General features: G+C 49.3%; 2 protein-coding genes across 10 annotated transcripts in view; one reads left to right on the top strand and one right to left on the bottom strand.

The window, feature by feature from the left end:
* Positions 1 to 4,985: 4,985 nt before the first annotated feature.
* Positions 4,986 to 13,013, bottom strand: LOC125621777 (uncharacterized). Of its 2 annotated transcripts, XR_007352580.2 has the most exons (4): positions 12,756 to 13,013; positions 11,588 to 11,709; positions 8,078 to 10,980; positions 4,986 to 5,784 (listed from the first exon to the last, which is right to left on the bottom strand). XR_007352580.2 is itself a non-coding variant. In XM_048819062.2 (3 exons), the coding sequence occupies exons 2-3, from the start codon at positions 11,673 to 11,675 to the stop codon at positions 9,449 to 9,451; spliced, it is 1,620 nt and encodes a 539-aa protein (XP_048675019.1). In that variant the 5' UTR covers positions 11,676 to 11,709; positions 12,756 to 13,013; the 3' UTR covers positions 7,493 to 9,448. The 2 variants fall into 2 exon arrangements, 1 of the variants encoding a protein (XP_048675019.1); XM_048819062.2 differs by lacking the exon at positions 4,986 to 5,784 and having other exon boundaries at positions 7,493 to 10,980.
* A 12-nt stretch (positions 13,014 to 13,025) lies between these two features.
* LOC125621757 (uncharacterized) overlaps positions 13,026 to 19,785 on the top strand; it is a 48,544-nt gene continuing 41,784 nt past the window's right edge. For 5 of the 8 annotated variants that reach the window (XM_075119412.1, XM_075119411.1, XM_048819005.2 and 2 more), the window contains exons 1-2: positions 13,195 to 13,540; positions 14,820 to 14,925. In XM_075119412.1, the coding sequence (XP_074975513.1) occupies positions 14,892 to 14,925 (34 nt within the window). In that variant the 5' untranslated portion in view covers positions 13,195 to 13,540; positions 14,820 to 14,891. The other 3 variants (XM_075119413.1, XM_048819002.2, XM_048819003.2) reach the window with 2 other exon arrangements.

Genomic DNA, 19,785 nt, shown 5'->3' with positions numbered 1-19,785 from the left:
GCAAATCAACTCTCTTTAGGGGGACATTTACAAAACTCTAAGGGGTTTAGGAACACCAGTCTCATTGAAACTCAATAGGATCAGTGCACCTAAAGCTCTCTGAGGGTCTCCTGCTGTGCCTCAAAAACTGAGGCATCTAAAAATATTTGCCATCAGATTATTTTATTCTGCTGCTCTTGAAAAGTATTAAATTTGTTTTAGAAATTCTCCAGTCTTTGACAGATTTTTTTCTTTTTTTAAAAAAAATTTTTTTTGCAACTGAAACAAACCAAAAGTGTGGTATTTTTTGTCATTTGCAACAATCCCACCAATATGATATCTGCTGGGAGAGCAATACAGCGGTGCACAGACAATCCAGGAAGTTTTTGGAAAGTGTAGGGGACAATTTCCTGGTGCAAGTGCTAGAGGAACCAACTAGGGGCAGAGCTTGGGGGCTTTCTTGACCTGCTGCTCACAAACAGGGAAGAATTAGTAGGGGAAACAAAAGTGGATGGGAACCTGGGAGGCAGTGACCATGAGATGGTTGAGTTCAGGATCCTGACACAAGGAAGAAAGGAGAGCAGCAGCATATGGACCCCAGACTTCAGAAAAGCAGACTTTGACTCCCTCAGGGAACTGATGGGCAGGATCCCCTCGGAGATTAACATGAGGGGGCAAGGAGTCCAGGAGAGCTGGCTGTATTTTAAAGAATCCTTATTGAGTTGCAGGAACAAACCACCTGTATGTAACCCTTCTGCCTGTCAGAGTTGGCAGCAACAAGGGCCAGGTTCAGTATCTAGGGGTTCCGTTTCAATAACACAATGCAAAACTGGCTCAAACACCAACCCAGTGACCTGGGACAATTACATACCAACCTCCTGGGTGCCTCTAAGAAGCAATACTTCCCTTCTCACAAGCACAGAGTCTGAGTGTAGCAAAAGCCTTTTAATAAAGAAGGGAAACAATGCGGCATTAAGTTGGGGAAACACCACAAACAGGATTCATAACACCAACCATGAGCAAAAGACCCACCCCCAAGCAAGTTTTGCAGCGTCCTTTTCCCTTCAGGGTCTTAAGTCCAGCAACCCAATAGTCACCCCCTCCCCCCAGTTTCTGTCCTTAGTCAGTGCAGCCCTCGAGAGTTCAGAAGTTCATCTGCAGAGTTTACCTCCCAGCCTGGGTGGAAGTGGAGGGAGGTATGGGTGGGATTGGGGGCATTTTACATGCTCCGCTGCTTGGGTCGACAGCCAAGTGCCACACCTCTCCATGGGGTTCTGCTGCAGCCTTCACTGCCCGCTGTGCCTCTCCGCCAGCCGCTCTGCTATCTGCTCCACTCCACTCTCCAAGCCTCTTCGCTAGCCGTCCTGCTGTCTGCTCCTCTCCACCAGCCGCCCGGCTATCCGCTCCGCTCTCCGCATCCTGCTGTCCACTCACCAACTTGTCTTCAGGCCCGCCCCCTTAACACAGCTCTTAGTGATCTCAGCTCTTAGTAACTTTAGCTCTCAGTGATTTTTAGCTGGTAGTAGGGGAGCCTCAGTGCTAGTGCATCACTAGCCCCAAGTAGATCTAATGCTTAGACCTAAGTATCAGTGATTTCAGCTCTGCTGCATGTAATAAGACTCCAAATGGAGTCAAAATTAGCTGTGGTATTACACAGGGAAAAGAGAAGAGGTCAAAATACCATTTAAGGTCCTCAGAAGGGGCCCACACTACAAGAAGGATGTGGAAAAATTGGAAAGAGTCCAGCAGAGGGCAACAAAAATGATTAGGGGCTGGAGCACATGATTTATGAGGAGAGGCTGAGGGAGCTGGGATTATTTAGTCTACAGAAGAGAAGAATGAGGGGGGATTTGATAGCTGCTTTCAACTACCTGAAAGGGGGTTCCAAAGAGGATGGATCTAGACTGTTCTCAGTGATGGCAGATGACAGAACAAGAAGCAATGGTCTCAAGTTGCAGTGGGGGAAGTTTAGGTTGGATATTAGGAAAAACTTTTTTCACTAGGAGGGTGGTGAAGCAGTGGAATGGGTTACCTAGGGAGGTGGTGGAATCTCTTTCCTTAGGTTTTTAAGGTCAGGCTTGACAAAGCCCTGGCTGGGATGATTTAGTTGGGGATTGGTCCTGCTTTGAGTAGGGGGTTGGACTAGGTGATCACCTGAGGTCCCTTCCAACTCTTATATTCTATGACTCTATGATTAAGCTGGCCAATCAAAAATTGTGATGAGGGGAAAATAACTCCTTCCCACCCCTCAGTGGGAAATAAAATCTGAAAAACAAACAAAAAAGTAAATGAAAATGGAAAATACTTATTGCTAAATGAAAATGTTTCCACCAAAAATTTTCAAAAAAATGGATAATTTTGAGAATGTCAAAATGTTTTTGAGAAAATTTCTGTCTTTCAAAAATGGAACTTTACTGGCAGAAAACTGGAACGAAACGTTTCTACTGGTTCTAGTTATGATCCACCCTTCTGGAAACAGAAGAATCTCTGTGTTAATGTGAAGGGACATCACCTTCATTCAATATTCTTGATCTTTCTTAGACAAATAATTAAAGATCCAATCTCTGTTCCCTGAGAAGCAGTGTCTTTGAAAATGACTTTACCATGAGCTCCCAGTGTGATGTTATTGCTAAAAGGGCTAATGAGATTCTTGAATGCATGAACAGGAATAGCAAGTAGGTGTAGGGATGTGATATTATCTGACATGTAGCATTAGCAAGATCACTACTGGGATGCTGTGTCCAGTTCTGGTGTCCACACATGTTGAATGGTCACGGAGGATGTAGAGAAGAGCTACAAGAATGATGCAAGGCCTGGAAAAGAGGCCTTATAATGGGATGCCAAAGGAGCACCATCTGTTTAGCTTACTGAAGGGAGGGTTAAGAGAAACAGTGATCATGGTCTATGCCGTCTCAAGGCAAATTGAAATCCAATGGCTGAAAGTTGAAGTTGGCAGGGTTCAAACCGAAAATGAGGTGCGCATTTTAACCCATTGGAACAGCTTCCTGAAGGACGCAGTGGATCCTCCATCACTCGGAGTCTTTAAATCAAGACTGGGTATCTCTTGTTAAGGGTAGGTCAACCCTGAAATTGGTGGTGTAATTACAGCCTGGGTAAACAGACTCGGTGCTAGCTTTAATTTAGCTAGAGTGGGTAACAACAGCTGTGAAGCATGACAGCCCAGACCCTGGGGCAGGCTAGCCAATTCATAGTGGACTTGTACTGGGGCTGCCATGTCTTCATTGCAACTGTTAGCCATGCTAGCTAAACTGAAGCCAGCATGGGTATGCCTTCCCAAGCTGCCATCACACCTTAATTTGCAGTGCCAACCTGCCTTGAAAGATCTGTTCTAACTCTACTGCAGGTTATGGACTGGATGCAGGAATCCCCGGGTCTGATGCAGGAGGTGAAACTACATGATCAGAATGACCCCCTTCTGGCCTTAAAATCTATGGCTATATAAATCAGATCCTCTTTTGGACCCTGATTCAGCAAGGTATTTAGCACACCCCTAACTTCATGTGTGGGAACAGCTTCATTGAAGTCAATGGGCTCCCTAATGTGTTGAATGAGGGACTTTCCTTGAGTTACGCTGCCCTCTAGTGTTCATAAGTCATCAGAAGCATTGGGCATGCTGAAGTGAGTATGCATGAAATGATCTAACCTGTGAATATTGGGAGCAATTCAGACATTGACATGGCATTGCTGTGTCTATACCATGCATGTTGACTGCTAACGTTACCATCACCTAAACATCACCCCCTTTGCTGAAACAAATCTCATGGGATTTTTATTAAGTGACTAATGTTTAGACATGAGCTGCCTTTACACTGAAATAAGAGCATCCACACAGGGGTTTGCACTGGTTTAACTAAACGAGTTTATATGCACACCTTTAATTAAACTGGTTTAGACGAGCTCTTGTGTAAATAAGACTCAGGCCCAAAGGAGTCCTCTTTGAAAGCTGCTGTCTGTATGTATGAAGTCACCAAGGACTTGTCTACACCAGAAAGCTGCACCAGTATAACAAGGTGTGAATTGAAACTGGTTTTGATAAATAAGCGCAAACCCTGGCATAGGAGCTCTTATTCTGAAATAAGACTGTCTTATTCTGTTAACTTTCCCACCACAGTGGGGAAATCAGGCCCCTTTGTATCAGATCCTCAACTGGTATAAACTGGCACACTTCTGTTGAGTAGCTATGCCCATTACACCCACTGGCTCTTGCTAGGAATATGTACTGCCTGAGTAGCTCACAGACATTTAAGTTCTCCACACAGCATCCCTGAGAGTCAGGGAAGTATTATTCCCATTGTGGGGAACTGGGGACCCAAGGAGCCAAAGACACACCCAAGGAGTCTGTAGCAGAGTCAGGATTTAAATCCAGATCTCCTTAGTTCTGGGCCAGCAGTTTAACCACAGTGTTGCTAATCTGCCCTGCAAGGTGCTGTTAGAAAAGTGGGGCTAATTCCATCTCTAGCAGAGAAATAACTGAAAACAGACCCAAGATAAATTCCCCCCCCTTGTCTATTTTATTCACAATACACACACAGTCCCAGCTCCCCTTGACCAGAGATGGACCCGACAGCAAGGACAGTAGTGGAGCTTATGTCGAGTGAACATCATTCCCAGAACTCTAGCTAAAAAGCTCAGGGTTCAAGCCCCCATGCTAAACTACTACTCTACCTGGGCTCCTTGCTCCGGAGATGGGATTCTATGGCTGAAAAAAGAAAAGGAGTACTTGTGGCACCTTAGAGACTAACCAATTTATTTGAGCATGAGCTTTCGTGAGCTACAGCTTCATCACATCTGATGAAGTGAGCTGTAGCTCACGAAAGCTCATGCTCAAATAAATTGGTTAGTCTCTAAGGTGCCACAAGTCCTCCTTTTCTTTTTGCGAATACAGACTAACATGGCTGTTCCTCTGAAATATGGCTGAAAAGAGACCTGCAGTGTATTGGAAAACAAAACCAGACCTGTGTCTTTGTTTCCTGGTGACGCAGAGCAAAGGCTGGAAAGATTTTATTTTTTGTAACTACATGTGTCTTTTTGGCTGCTTGTTTTTTACCTCTGAAATGTCAGGCATGTCAAGCCACATCTCCCCTGGCTAGGCTGGATGTCTTGTTGGGGCCTTAGAGATATCGACAGTGAGTCTTCATTGCAATATTTTTGAGCTGAGATGCCTAAAGCTTGGCTCCAAAATCCACATTTAGGCACCTAAAAATTACCTAATATATTAAATAATATAATTATTTAGGTGCCTAAATATGGACAGAGGAACCCACTGTTAGGCAAGCTTTTCAAACAGGGCTGCCTATAATTGTTAACATTGATGTTCTTTTTTCACAGGTGTTGAATAGGTACTGGAGTGAAACAGGTATTAATAAAAAACCAGAAAGTTTTACAATAGGCTGGTCAAAAATCCCTTCTCCTTCCAATTGCTCAATTTCCATTTTCTTGGGATGTCCTCTCTTCACTGGTTCTCCCAGGCACTGTAGAGTCTTCTACGGTAAACTAGACCAGAATTTCTAACATAAAAAACAAGCATAAAAGAAAGCAAAATCCCTTTGCAGGTCACCTTTAACTCCAGCCAATAGCCTTTTCTGCTTGGGCCATCGCTCAGCAGCATGTGTCGCTCCAGTCCAGCCAGGTAACCAAGTGTCCAGTCAAAGCCAATGCCCAGCTAGGATAACCCACTCTGGGGCTTCCCAACCGGCCCCATGTGAAAGGGCTGCTGCCTCCATGAGGGACGTAGGCTTTGTTGTCCAACATTTCCCACTATTGCGAGGGCCAGTTCAACTCCACCTGTGGTAAGAATGGGGTGAGTGCTACTTTAGGCAGGGCTCCAGGAACAGACCAGCATTTGAAGCACTGTGTTGACATGCACAGAATTAGCTTACACAGAAAAGTGCTTAACATGCTGGTAGCCACAAGTACTCAGTCTACATTAGGGCTCCCACTTCTCACATCAATGGAAAAACAGAACCAGTGGTAGCAGCGGTGGGACACTTTCAGGCCTTGTCTACACAGAGTTTTTGGACTAGATTAGCTATATGGGATAGGAGTTTGATTTTCCATCAGAATAGTACAGTGGGTACAGCCCCTAGTGCGGAGGCACTTATATTGGCATAAAGATGTCTTATGATGGTAGAGTTTATTCTCCTTCCTTTATGGGAACAGTTATACTGAGAGAGGACACCTTTGTACCAATACAACTCATGTGATCTTCGCCAACTGCTCCATCTCAAGTGTTGGGACAAGATCAGCAATGAGGATATTTGTAGCCAAACCCAGCACCTGCTTTCATCAGCCCAGGTTCAGTTTCGGTGGCTTTCTTGGTACTGATGTATTATTAGGATGAATTAATAATACTAATGAATACTCCTCGGGGAATTCTGCACAACTGTGCATTCGCAGAATTTATGTCCCCCACAAATTTCTTTGCTTCCCTGCAGAAAAATGACTTTCTGATGGGGAAGCAAAGGGAAGCCACAAGAGAGATCATGAGACCCTCCCCAGCAGTATGTTTTGGGTGCCCAGGGCAGCTGGCAGAGAGGTAAATCACTGTGGGGCAGGAGGCAGAACTGAGGAAGAGCCGGCTGGTGACTCCTACCCTGTGCCAGGCTCAGCTGCTAGTCTGGGTTGGGCTGTGGAGGACGGGACTTCCTCTTCCCCTGCACAGCATCCAGGGCCAGCTCAGACCCATCCCCAGATTTCTCCCACAGCTGCAAGAAGCTCTGCAAACTCCCTTCCCTGCCACTTCCTGCACTCATTGCTCCTCAGCTGCAGGGGGAGGGATAACTGTACAGAGAGCTTCTCCCTGCATCCACCCAACCCCTGTGCATGCAGACCCCCTCATATCCAGATCTTCCCGCTGACATTCACCCCCCTGCACCCAGAACCCCCCAACGAGCCCCACTCCCACTATACCCGGACCAACCCAACGAGCCACCTACACCTTGATCCCTACCCCACCAAGTCCCAACCAGTCGCACATGGATCCCCAGCCCACTGAGCCCCACTCCAGCATCTGGACCGCCCACTGAGCCCCACATACCCAGACCCCCCTGCCAAGCTCTATCCCCCTATGCCCAGACCCCCCCTGCTGAGTCCCAACCACCTTCACCTGGATCCCCTGTCAAAGTCCCATTCCCACTGCACCAAGAACCCCCCAGCAAGCCCCTGTGCATCCAAATCACCTCCACACCTGGATCTCCCACTGAGCCGTCCACACCCAGATTGCCCCACAGAACCCTCTCAACCCATAACTGCATTCCCCCCACACTAAGATCCTGCCTTGCTTAGCCTACCTGGTGCATCTGGCACGGAGGGGCAGGGCCATGGGGTGTTTCTGGGGCAGGCCCTGTCCTTGCACTATGTCAGGATTGGGTGACGCCTCACCGCTGAGTCTGTGTCCCGGGAGGGAGCTGCACAGTGATCTCCCACCTCCGTACAGCCAGTGGCCAATGCTCCCTAATGCCATGCTGGAGCCTCCACATTTATTTGACAAATAAAATTTTCAGAATTTTAATTTTTTTGGCGCAGAATGCCCTCAGGAGTAATAATGAATTACGAAGTGCGGTTACCAAGGGACACTGCTACACAGCTAGCGATCACGTGGTTGTCAAAGACTTTGATAAGCTCACCAGTGACGGACATAGACTGACCATCCAGCAAGACCATACTGAGGATCTAGCTACAAATTGATTCGGGTGGCGCTCAATCTGCAGGGAGGTTACACCCCTTTGGGATTTGCTGTGATGATTTTGATAACATTCATACTAAAGGGGGTGAGGGTTACACTTCTTTAACTGTACCCATCGAGTTAAAAAGCAACTCAACTTTGATGCATAGACAAGGCCGAAGTCTACTGTAGAGAAAGGACTAATTTATCACTGGGCATAAATGGGCAGAAATCCCTGGATGTCCATTGACACCAACAAAGAATCTGACCTCTAACAACAACAGATTTCCTGGTATGTAAATACCTCACAGATCCTTCCAAAAAGTGCAGCTGATGAAGCTCACGACCTTCTGAGCCCCAGCTTGGATAGCTAATTTCAGGAGTGACTAGCTTTCTTCCTTTACAGAAACTCACCCCCTCCATATCCCTAGAACAGTGGAGAGCAGGTTCTTGTCCCTCATGCTCTGAATTAGGATCGGGACTGGCAGGGCGTGTGTCTAAGGGAGATTTTCACACACGCAGGAAGTCGTTTGGAAGTCAACAGCCCCAGACTGCTCCATGGAGCTGGTAGAGGGCTTTGCTGAGGTGTTTGCCCCAGTCATCTCCTGCAGCTGTGAACTCCACAAGTTAATCACACTCTACCCTAAGGTTTTCTGTCTCTCATTCCTGCTGGAGTCAGGTGCATTACACACCAAGCTCTCTCCACTTCCCAGGCTCTCTCCATGCTGAGTCCCCTGCATTTCCCCTCCTGGATGGGATGGCTTGCGGGGGGTTCCGTGTGGCAGAGTTTCTTCTCCTCCTGGGTCCTGTCTGATCAGGAGGCAGGGATAGGGCATGGAAACCCAGAGAAGGAGTGGCAGTAAACTTGGTCCCATCCTCCTCAGTCTGGAGACCCCTAGCAGTGCCATATCTGCCCCACCAGCCCAGTCCACAGACATGCCAGTCCTCCATCACCCACATCCCTCTCTTGCTCCCACCACACAGACACTCCAATCCCCAAACACTTCATTTCCCCTCCCAGTCTGGTTCCCATCTTCCTCGCCACCTCCTGCCCCACCTGCCTGATCCCCAGTTACTGCCTCCCACCCGATCCCCAGATACTGCCTCCCGCCCCAGCTCCGATCACCCATTCGCCCTTGCCTCCACACTCCTGTAACTGCACTAACCGCAGTGGGGTTACTCCTGGTTTACGCGGGGGTGAGCGAGAGGGGAATTGGCCCCAGTGACTCCAGTGGGGTTATTCCTGATTTACACCAGGGTGAATGAGAGGGGAATCAGCCCCCATGACTCCGGTGAGTATACTCCTGATTTACACTGGAGTGAGCGAGAGGGTAATCCGCCCTCAATCACACACCATTTAACATTCTCCCTCTCTTATTTCCACCCTGCCCAGCCCCCTAGTACAGCCACCACTCTGCTCTACCTCCTACCTATCCTACCTACCTAATCTACCTTATCTACCTATATCCTCAGGGCTGATCCAGACCCCCAGTGACATGGAGCCCTTCAAGGGGCTCCAGACTGGGACCTTACACTACACCTGTCCCTGTGGCCCCAGAGTGCCCACAACGGGGTTGCCCGCTGCTCTCCTAGAGGTCTCAGCTACCCCTGCAGGTCGGCGATCCCCATGGTCAGATCCCTGTGAGGTAAGCCCCACTAATGCTCTGGCTGGCAGTGCATGGGGTTCACTCCCATGCCCAGAGAGGGGCAGCCAGGTCCAGGTGAGCTAAACCTCCAGCATGGGGGGGTTCCTCTCCCAGGTAAAGGGGGAAGAGGAGTTGATCTCTAGTAGGATGTGATCTCCTCCAGCGGCTTCTCCTCGGTGTGGCTCCTCAGGTGGCGGTACAGGTGAGAGCTGACGCTGAAGCGCCGTCCACACTGGGGGCAAGGGAAGGGCCGCTCTCCGGTGTGGGTGCGCCGGTGCTTGGCCAGAGCGGAGCCGTCAGCGAAGGCCTTTCCGCAGTCGGGGCAGGCATGGCAGGGGGCTTCACCTGCGTGGGCCCGCCGGTGCTTGTGGAAGTGCAGGGTGCTGTTGAAGCTCTTGCCGCAGTCGGTGCAGATGTGGGGCTGGCCGCCGGCATGGGTGCGCTGGTGCCGGTAGAGGTGGGAGGTGCGGCCAAAGCGCTTGCCGCAGTCGCCGCACTGGTAGGGGCGCTCCCCAGTGTGGATACGCTGGTGTCGTTCCCAGTGGGAGCTCCAGGAGAAGCTCTTGCCACAGTCGCCACAGCGGTAGGGCTTCTCGCCGCCGGTGTTGGCAGCGGCGGCACCGTGCAGGCTGCGCCGGTGCCGGGCATACTGCGCCCTCGCCCCGAAGCTCTTGCCGCACTCCTCGCAGTGGAAGGGCCCATCCCCTAGATGCAGGCGCTGGTGCTTGACCAGGGCCAGCCCATCGCCAAAGCCCTTGCCACACAGGGTGCATTTGTAGGGGCGCAGGCCGGTGTGGGTGCGCTGGTGCCGGTCGAAGTGCAGGGTGCTGTTGAAGCTGCGTCCACAGTAGGTGCAGATATAGGAGCGGCCCCCAGCGTGGGTGCGCTGGTGCCGGTAGAGGTGGGAGCTGCGGCTGAAGCACTTCCCGCACTCAGGGCACTGGTAGGGCTTCTCGCCGGTGTGGATGCGCTTGTGCCGGTCGAAGTGGGAGCTCCAGGAAAAGCTCTTCCCACAGTGGGTGCACTGGAAGGGCAGGCGCCCCGTGTGCAGCCGCTGGTGGGTCACCAGTTCCGTGTTGCGCCGGAAACTCTTGCCGCACTCCTCGCACTTGTAGGGCAGCCCCCGGGGCCGAGGAGTGGCAGGGTTAGGGGCACTCGCTGGCACCGGTGGTGGGGAGCTCTCGGGGCATGGGCAGGCCCGCTCGGCGGCATGGGCCCGCTGGTGGCGGTAGAGGTTGGAGCTGACATTGAAGCTCTTCCCGCAGTGCAGGCAGCGGAAGGGTTTCTCGCCAGTGTGGGTGCGCCGGTGCTTGCTGAAGTGCGAGCTGCAGCTGAAGGTCTTGCCACACTCGCCACACTCGTAGCTCTTCTGCAGCACGATGATGCTCTTGAAGTTCTGGAAGCTGGCGCCAGCTGACTTGCCCCCACCGCCCCGCCGCTGCGCCGGCTTCCCGGGGGAGTCGATCTGCTGCACCACCGTCCAGCGCAGGCTCTCACAGTCTGGACCCTGCTCCTCCGGGCTCCTGGCCTCAGCCCCCTCCAGCCTGCCCAGCAATGCTGGATCCAATTCCACGATCTCGGGGCCTTCCTCCCCGGCATTCTCCTCCTCAGTCTCACTTGCTGCCCTGTCCCCGGCTGGGGTAGGGAGAGAATCTGCACAGGAGTCAGGCCCTGCACAGGGGAGTGGAGGAACAAACCCAAATAACTGCTGGGGCACGCTGAAAGACCAGAAGTCAAATCTGCCCTCCCCCCACCCCAAACCCTTCCCTAGAGCAGGGAGAAGAGGGGACCCACCCTGCCTCAACTTCCCATCTGCAGGTTCAGGGAGAAGGGAGCTACTGCCAGGGGTCAGGCTGAGTGGATGGGAAGCCCGGAGGATACACCTGCTGGAGACATGATCCTGAGGGAGCTGAAGGGGATTCTCACATTGATTTAACTCTTTCCTCACTTCTCGGGCTCTTATTTTCATTGAGCTTTGGGATACATGGTTCTTCCCCTTGTTCCCTTAGGGAGACCTCAGTCAATAGTGGGACTGGATAGACGTTTGCCCTGTCTTCTCACCCTCACTCTTGCCTAGATGTCCTCCCAACTCTGCTTCTCTTGTGGAAACCTGTCCCTTTCCTCTGTCCCCAGGAGTCTGAGGGGAGTCTGTCCCTTTCACCACACAACCATCCTCCTTCCCATTGTTCTGAGTTCTGTGGAAGGGTCCACAGGAGAACACTGCTCAGAAGCTGACCTGGCAGCTGCAAAGACCCCACAGCCTCCATGGGATACTTACTCAGAATCATCAGGGGATCATCATTCTCCTGTATGCCACCCCTGCACAAAGGTTTCTGATCAGGATCCACAGCAGCCCACTGATCCATGGTGAGATACACAGACCTCGAAGGCCACTAGCCCCTGAAACAAGAAGCATCCCCTCCTCTCAGTTCCACAATCCCATAAGGGCCTGGGATTGCTGCCCCTGCACCAGTCTGCTCGCACTACTGCTAAAGTCTACATAAACCCAAATGACATGCCTTGTTATTTCAAACCCAGACCTGTACCCCGTGTCATGAAACAAAATGGGGCAGAGCCCCTGGCCTTTCACCCGTGACCCAACCCCAGGTGACAATCTGCAAAAGTGTTCACAGATGCTGCCTAGTGGAATCTGGGAACATTTAAAAGGTTTATACAAAGGTTTAAAAGTTTTTGCAAAGTTTCATATAGTGAGAGTTTGGGTGTCTATAAAAAATTGGGGGCCAGATCCTCATCTGGTGTAAATCAACTGTGGCTCCACTGAAGCCAAGGGAGGAAGACTGATTTACACCTGCTGAGGATGTGACCCGGTCTCTCCCTAGAGCCGGAAGGGCAAGGCAAGTGGGGAAGCTCATGCATGCATTTTAGTGGCAGCTGGCTGGAAGAGGGGAGAGGATCTGCTAAAGCAAGTATCTGAAATCTTTGCAAGTGCAGGCAGCAGGCAATGCAGATTAGGGCATATATGGCTTTCGAATTCAAAGGGGAAGAAGACACAGAGATGCCCAACTCTCCTTGAAAGACAATGGGAGTCAGGTACCGATCTCCCTAAACCTTCAGAAATCCCAGCCTTTCTACCGAGCTAGGGTATTTCCTAACAGGGTAGCTGAAGAAGAAACGGACCAGTGCCGAAAGGAAGACTCCGAACAAAAGCCCTAGCATGCAGGAAGGAACTTTGCTCCCAGTGTCAACGTGACCTCAGGAATCACTCCCCGTGGGGCAAATTTTTGCTAGTACCAGTGGGAGTTACCAAACTTTTGGTTAATAAACCAGTGGCTAACAGCTATTGTTCCGCTGGCTGGCTCGGCTCCTGCAGGGGCTCAGGGGAGCCGGAGCCTGGGGGTGTCAGTGAGGGGACTGGTAGAGATGGGGGCCGTGGTTTTTTTTCTGCCCAGCTCCAGCCCTTTCCCCCCGGGGTCTTTCTCAGTTACCTGCAGGCTCCGGCTCGGGAGCTGGTGTCGGCAGAGCCCGGGGCTGCTCTAGGACGCCAGGGCGACCAATTGCAACAATGAGAAAGTCCCTGGCTGGCAAGATCACACCTCCCCGGCGCAGCCCGGCTTCCCGGCTCACAATGGAGGCACCCTGATTTTTTTGCAGCTGCAATGAAAAAGAGCCAGCCCCACCACGGGCTGGGGGGATCCTTCTGTTCTGTATTGTCCCCCCTTCCTGTCTCCCCTCCTCCCGCCCAGCACCTAGCTACAGCCACTCTCAGCTGCTCCATCCCCTTCCTGTGTCCTTCCCCATACCCAACCCGGGCTGCAACAAACCCGGGCGCTATAGGACTTTTTCTCACGGCACTGAGCGGCCCAGGGAAGCCCCGGCCCCTGCCGCCCGACATCAGCTCCCTGAACCGGAAGCTCCAGGTAATTGAGAGCGAACGAACTCGGGGAAAGTGCTGGGGATGGGCAGGAAAGTGACTCGGGAAAGGGCTGCTTTCTACCGCTCCGGAGTCCCAGCGCTGCCGCTGCCCGCCCGGACACACCCCGGCTCTGCCTGCCCGTAGCGCCTGCACCAGCCCAAGCAGCCCTGGGAGAGCCAACGCGCCCCCCCCAGACCAATGCAACAATAAGCCCGTCTCCCCAGCCAGAGAAAGGAAGAGGGTAAGGCGACGGGAAGGGGCAGCAGGAGCAATCTGAGGAGGGAGGTTCCCGGCTCCCAGCCCTGCCCAGCCCCATTCCCTGCAGCACCCGGGCAGATTGAACTTTCCTGGGACAAGGTGAGGAGCAGGGAGAGGAAAAGCCAGTTCCCCGCGCAGCTGGGGACCGTGTGTGTGAGGGGGTGTCCCTGCGATCAGGGCTTCTCAACCTTTTTCTTTCTGACCCTCTCCCCCCCGCTATAAAAACTCCATGGCTCAGTTGTGCCACAACCATTGTTTTCTGCATATAAAAGCCAGGGCCAGCGTTAGGGGGTAGCAAGCAGGGCTATTGCCCAGGGCCCCAAACCACAGGGGGCCCCTGTGAAGCTAAGTTGCTCAGGCTTTGATTCGGCCCTGGGTGATGGAGCTTGGAACCCCAGGCTTTAGCCCATGCAGTGGAGCTTTGGCTTTCTGTCCTGGACCCCAGCAAGTCTAACACTGGCCCTGCTTGGTGGCCCCCCTGCAGCCTGCTCATGGTGCCCCAGGGGGCCCTGGACCTGTGGTTGAGAACCACTGCCTAGGGTTGCCAACCCTCCAGGAATTAAAGATTCATAGTTAAAGATTCTGTCATATGAGGAAACCTTCAGGAATACCTCCAACCAAAATTGGCAGCCCTAGGGATCGCCCAAAGTGGCACCTTCGATTCTGCATTTTTCTAGCATTTGGTTCAGAAACTCTTTTACTGGCGGGGGTGGGGGGGTTAATATAGGGAGAGGGGCTGGATCTGATCTGTAATAAAACGACTGAGCATGGTCCCAGGGTTGCAGAGTGTCTGTCTGCAGGGAAAGGCCAGGGGAACCGGGGGTGTGAAATTGACTAAAGCCCCTTCCAAACCTCTCCAGTCACCCTTCTCCTCATGACAGGCTGCAGAATCACATCCGCTTTTTGTTCCAGCTCCTCCCCTCCTCCCTGGCAGGTTGGGCTCACTTGAGCACCATCGCTAGGAAGTTTCAACCCAAGACTTCTTAGCCCTGCCATAGCCCAAATATGGTCCCTACCGCTACCAAGGGAAAGGAGACCAGAGAAATGGGAGTGCAGGGAGCTCATGATGTGCCTGGCTGTGCTCCATTAGAATAAAGATCCTGCCCCAATCCTGTATCCCTGCTGTCAGTGGTCTACTACATTTGTAGGGCCAGAGAAGCCATTCAGGGGGAGATGACTGTCTGGTACTCACCCAGAAATGCGGGTTGGCTTGGCGGGGGGGCTAGAAAGAATCATATGGGAATGTATAACCATCACTTTAAGGGAGGGACATGTAGGAGAGAGAGAGCAGAGGGACCGACTTAGGGTTCCTGTGGCTGAGCTGGTGGGATTGTGGCTGGGACAGCAGGTTCTGAATGAGGGTCTCTGGCTGTTTCAGGGACTGTCAAGGAGGCGGCTGTGTATTCCACCGAGGGGCAGTGAGTGAGCTAATCTGGATCCCACAGACGAGATGCAGGAGAACTATGAGAATGTGATCTCATTGGGTAAGGATCCCTGCACCCTCTGGTGTTAGACGGTGGGGGTGGGGGGTGGGAGGTGTGTCCCCCAAAGTGCCTGGGTCAGATTCTCCCCTCCTCTGTAGCCTTCAGGGGGATCAGCCCCATAGTCTGCAGAACCCATTTGAGAGAGCCTGTCCCCTCCATGCCTCCCAGATTCAGGAACATAATACTGGTGGTGCTAATATATGGATTGATCCCTGGGTGAGGTTCTCTGGCCCTTGTTAGGCAGGAGGTCAGACTAGATGGTCATAATGGCCCTTTATGGTCTTTAAATCTATGAATCTCCTCCTCTCCAGGGCTTTCTATGTGGTGGTGCAGGCTTAGCTACTTGTCCAGACACACAGACAGTGTCGCTGCGCCTCCCCTTCCCAGGACTGGCTCCACCCATAGGCAAGGCTTTGGAGTGGAGCCCGCGGAGCAGCTCCGGAGCAGTGGAGCTGCAGATTTTTGCCTGGAGCTGGAGCGGAGCCGGAGCACAACTCCAGAGCCCTGCCCAGGGGCAGGTTTAGACACAGATGAGGGGTTAAACACTTAGTGCTGTGACTGCATCATCATATCCCCTGGTCTATGGGGATGGTGGAGGAATGACCCCTCCTCCTCCAGCAAAATCTGCCCCTCCCACTCCATGAGCAGATTCCTATCTGTTTCGATGCCAGGTCCCCCCAGCCCAGAGTTAAAATAGTAGCATGGTCATTGTAACAAATGACTATTTCTGCAGCATCATTGGGATGCTAGATACTTTATAGAAATAGAAGAAGGGATGATTCTTTGCCCTCAGAAGTTCACAGTATGTTGGAAACTGGGGCGGGGATAACAACAGACAAAGGGTGGAGGAGAGCTACTCTAAATAAAGATTCTGAGATCCATTTAGCTTTCATTGCCTTTGCATCATTTTAGTGCCAGATTAATTTGTCCTTCCCCTTGGTTTCTTATCCTGGGAGGATTATACAGAGTTTTGCTTTAGCAGAAACTTAGGTTACTAGTTTAGCCCTCCTTTCCCCCTAAACAACATCACCATCACTGTTAGGAGGAAACGGTTAAGGTTGAAGGTGTATCTCAGATGAGAGGCCCTGATTCCCAGAAAATGCATCCGATGAAGTGAGTTGTAGCTCACGAAAGCTTATGCTCAAATAAATTTGTTAGTCTCTAAGATGCCACAAGTACTCCTTTTCTTTTTGAGAAAATGGATTGTAATTAATTTCCACAGGCTAATTCTTCTACCTCCAGAAGGAGCTCAGAAGAGTGAGGGTCAGATCCTATTTAGATTGAAAGCTCATCAGGGCATGGGCTATATCTTACTCTGTGTCTGTACAGTGCGCAGCACAGTGGGGACCCTGATCTAATTTGGGATCACTAGGTGCTACTGCAATACAATTAATAATAATTAATGAAGTTAGCAAGCTAATCCTGCCAATTGCTGTAAATCAGCAGGCGCTTGCCAGTTTATATTAGCTGAGGATCTGGCCTTGAATGTCTCAAGCTCACCAGTTACTACTAGCAGCACTTCACTCCTGCTGTATATTTCATCTACATTAGCTATCACCCCTGCTTCTTGCACCTCTCCAGCCAGCCTAACTTTAATCACTTTTCATTTGCACAAATACATGTAAATTAAAGAGCATATTAGTAATGATTGTAAAATCCCATCTCCAATAACTATTTCCTAATGTTTTTTGTTCACCAGTTTTCCACTTGTTTTAGTGTTGATTTCTCTCTTGCCATATTTCTTTATACTATTTTATTTTCATTTGATTCCGAATCATGAATGGTGCCCAGACACTGGCTCTGAACCCCCTGAGAATGATTTAATGTTATAAGCCCAAAACTGCATTTGTACCAAGTGGCAGATCATAATCATCCATATATCAGCCTCCACTGAGGCCTTCTACCTCTCTTCACAGCCCAGGAGAAACAAATGCAGCATGTCTCGAAATTTAGCAAATCTGGGCCATTTTGGAGTTTGTATATGTATAATTAATGTGTGAATGAAGAGTCGCCATACAGCCTGAATGTACAGAGACACCCTTGTTTTTCCTTGTTGTCCCTGTGTTTTGGGAACTTCTTTTGGAATTCTAGAAATGTGCCTGTTTTTAATTTCATCAGACAAAATATTTGGGTTCGTTTATAGTTACAAAGTGTTTGTTCCAGATGTGTTGCTCTAGTGGTAGAATTGACTCTGTGTTTGCCTGGCTGGCGGAATCAGGTTTGGAGTTGTTTGGAGGAATGGTGTTTGGAGTGAGGAGAAAAGTTGAATGAGCATAGATCGTCTCAGAGCTGTTCTTTTGCTCAGAGTGAATGCTAATGACACTCGGTCACAATCTCATGGTAAACTCATGCAGACACTGAGTTACTGAGAACAATCTTTTACTCCCACGTGGCTGTTGAGTTGGAAGCAGTCAGTAGCAAAATCAGCCCTTTTTTTTTTTTAAAAGTTCTCTTGTTTTTGCAATAACTATTTTGTGACTCTAAAAAAATTCACCACAGAAGTGCTCTGGTTTTTTTTTTTCAAATATAATCAGCTTAAGGCATGAGGTATAGAAAGAGTTGTAAAGTAAAAAATAGAAATAATTAAGACTAACAATTACTAATAAAGAAATATGAAGTAAACAGAGAGATCATATGCACTGGAAAAGGCCAAATATAGTGTCCATCTATAAAAAGGGAAATAAGTACAACCTGGGGAATTACAGACCAGGCAATTTAACTTCAGTACCTGGAAAGATAATGGAGCAAATAATTAAGCAATCAGTTTGCAAACACCTAGAAAATAATAAGGTGATAAATTACAGTCAGCATGGATTTGTCAAGAACAAATCGTGTCAAACCAACCTGATAGCTTTCTTTGACAGGGTAACAAGCCTTGTGGATCGGGGGGAAGTGGTAGATGTGGTATATCTTAACTTTAGTAAGGCTTCTGATGCTGTCTCGCATAACCTTCTCATAAACAAACTAGGGAAATACAATCTAGATGGAGCTACTATAAGGTGGGTGCATAACTGGTTGGAAAATCATTCCCAAAGAGTAGTTATCAGTGGTTCACACTCATGCTGAAAGGGCATAATGAGTGGGGTCCCGCAGGGATTGGTTCTGGGTCCGGTTCTGTTCAATATCTTCATCAATGATTTAGATAATGGCATAGAGAATACACTTATAAAGTTTGCAGACAATACCAAGCTGGGAGGGGTTGCAAGTGCTTTGGAAGGTAGGATTAAAATTCAAAATGATCTGGACAAACTGGAGAAATGGTCTGAAGTAAATAGGATGAAATTCAATAAGGATAAATGCAAAGTACTCCACTTAGGAAGGAACAATCAATTGAACACATACAAAATGGGAAATGACTGCCTACGAAGGAGTACTGCGGAAAGGGATCTGTGGGACATAGTGGGTCACAAGCTAAATATGAGTCAACAGTGTAACACTGTTGAAAAAAAAGCAAACATCATTCTGGGATGTATTAGCAGGAGTATTGTAAGCAAGACACGAGAAGTAATTCTTCTGCTCTACTCTGCGCTGATTAGGCCTCAACTGGAGTATTGTGTCCAGTTCTGAGTGCCACATTTCAGGAGAGATGTGGACAAATTGGAGAAAGTCCAGAGAAGAGCAACAAAAATGATTAGAGGTCTAGAAAACATGACCTATGAGGGAAGATTGAAAAAATTGGGTTTGTTTAGTCTAGAAAAGAGAAGACTGAGAGGGGACATGATAACAGTTTTCAAGTACATAAAAGGTTGTTACAAGGAGGAGGGAGAAAAATTGTTCTTCTTAACCTCTGAGGATAGGACAAGAAGCAATGGGCTTAAATTGGAACAAGGGAGGTTTAGGTTGGACATTAGGAAAAAATTCCTAACTGTCAGGGTGGTTAAGCACTACAATAAATTGCCTGGGGAGGTTGTGGAATCTCCATCATTGGAGATTTTTAAGACCAGGTTAAAACACCTGTCCGGTATGGTCTAGATAATACTTAGCCCTGCCTTGAGTGCAGGGGACTGGACTAGATGACCTGTCAAGGTCCCTTCCAGTTCTATGATTCTATGATTTCTATATTTGATTGACCAAAATCATAGAATCATAGAAGATTAGAGTTGGAAGAGACATCGTGAGGTCATCTAGTCCAACCCCTGCTCAAAGCAGGACCAACACCAACTAAATCATCCCAGCCAGGGCTTTATCAAACCGGGCCTTAAAAACCTCTAAAAATAAATCTTAAGGCCTTAGTTCTCCAAAGATTTATGTATATACTTAACTTCGTTTACTGTGGGTCAGATCCTCAGCTTGTATAAATCGTCACAGCTCAGTTGAAGTCTATGAAGATACAACAGTTTACGACAGCTGAAGATCTGTCCCTGTGAGTTGTGCCATTGAAGGCAATAGGGGTTTTACCTCTGGTTTCAATGGGAGCAGAGTAAGACCAATGCTGAGCCCTTTTGAAAATCTTGTCCTTAGTGTATCAAAAAAAAGGGGGGGAGAGAGATTTGTAAGGGAAAAGTCAAATGCAAATGGAAAATCCTTTTCTGACTCAATGGTGGGAAACACATTCTTAAAGCTAAGGATCTAAATGAACAGATGTCCACATATATATTTAATTATGTCTCTAACTTGAAGTCATCTACATCTGTTTACTGTAGCAGGAAGATATCATATTGCTCTATTCGAGTATCCCATAATGGATGACAGCCACAAACAAATTTACTGTAGATACTGGAGTACCAACACCACAGGATTTTTTGTAAAAATAAGGAATCCTAGAATCATAGAATATCAGGGTTGGAAGGGACCTGAGGAGGTCATCTAGTCCAACCCCCTGCTCAAAGCAGGACCAATCCCCAACTAAATCATCCCAGC

Source organism: Caretta caretta, chromosome 14, assembly GCF_965140235.1.
Source record: "Caretta caretta isolate rCarCar2 chromosome 14, rCarCar1.hap1, whole genome shotgun sequence".
In the NCBI taxonomy this organism is placed as follows: domain Eukaryota; kingdom Metazoa; phylum Chordata; order Testudines; family Cheloniidae; genus Caretta; species Caretta caretta.
The sequence above is the reverse complement of the archived record's forward strand: the minus strand, read 5'-3'. Positions and strand labels throughout refer to the sequence as shown.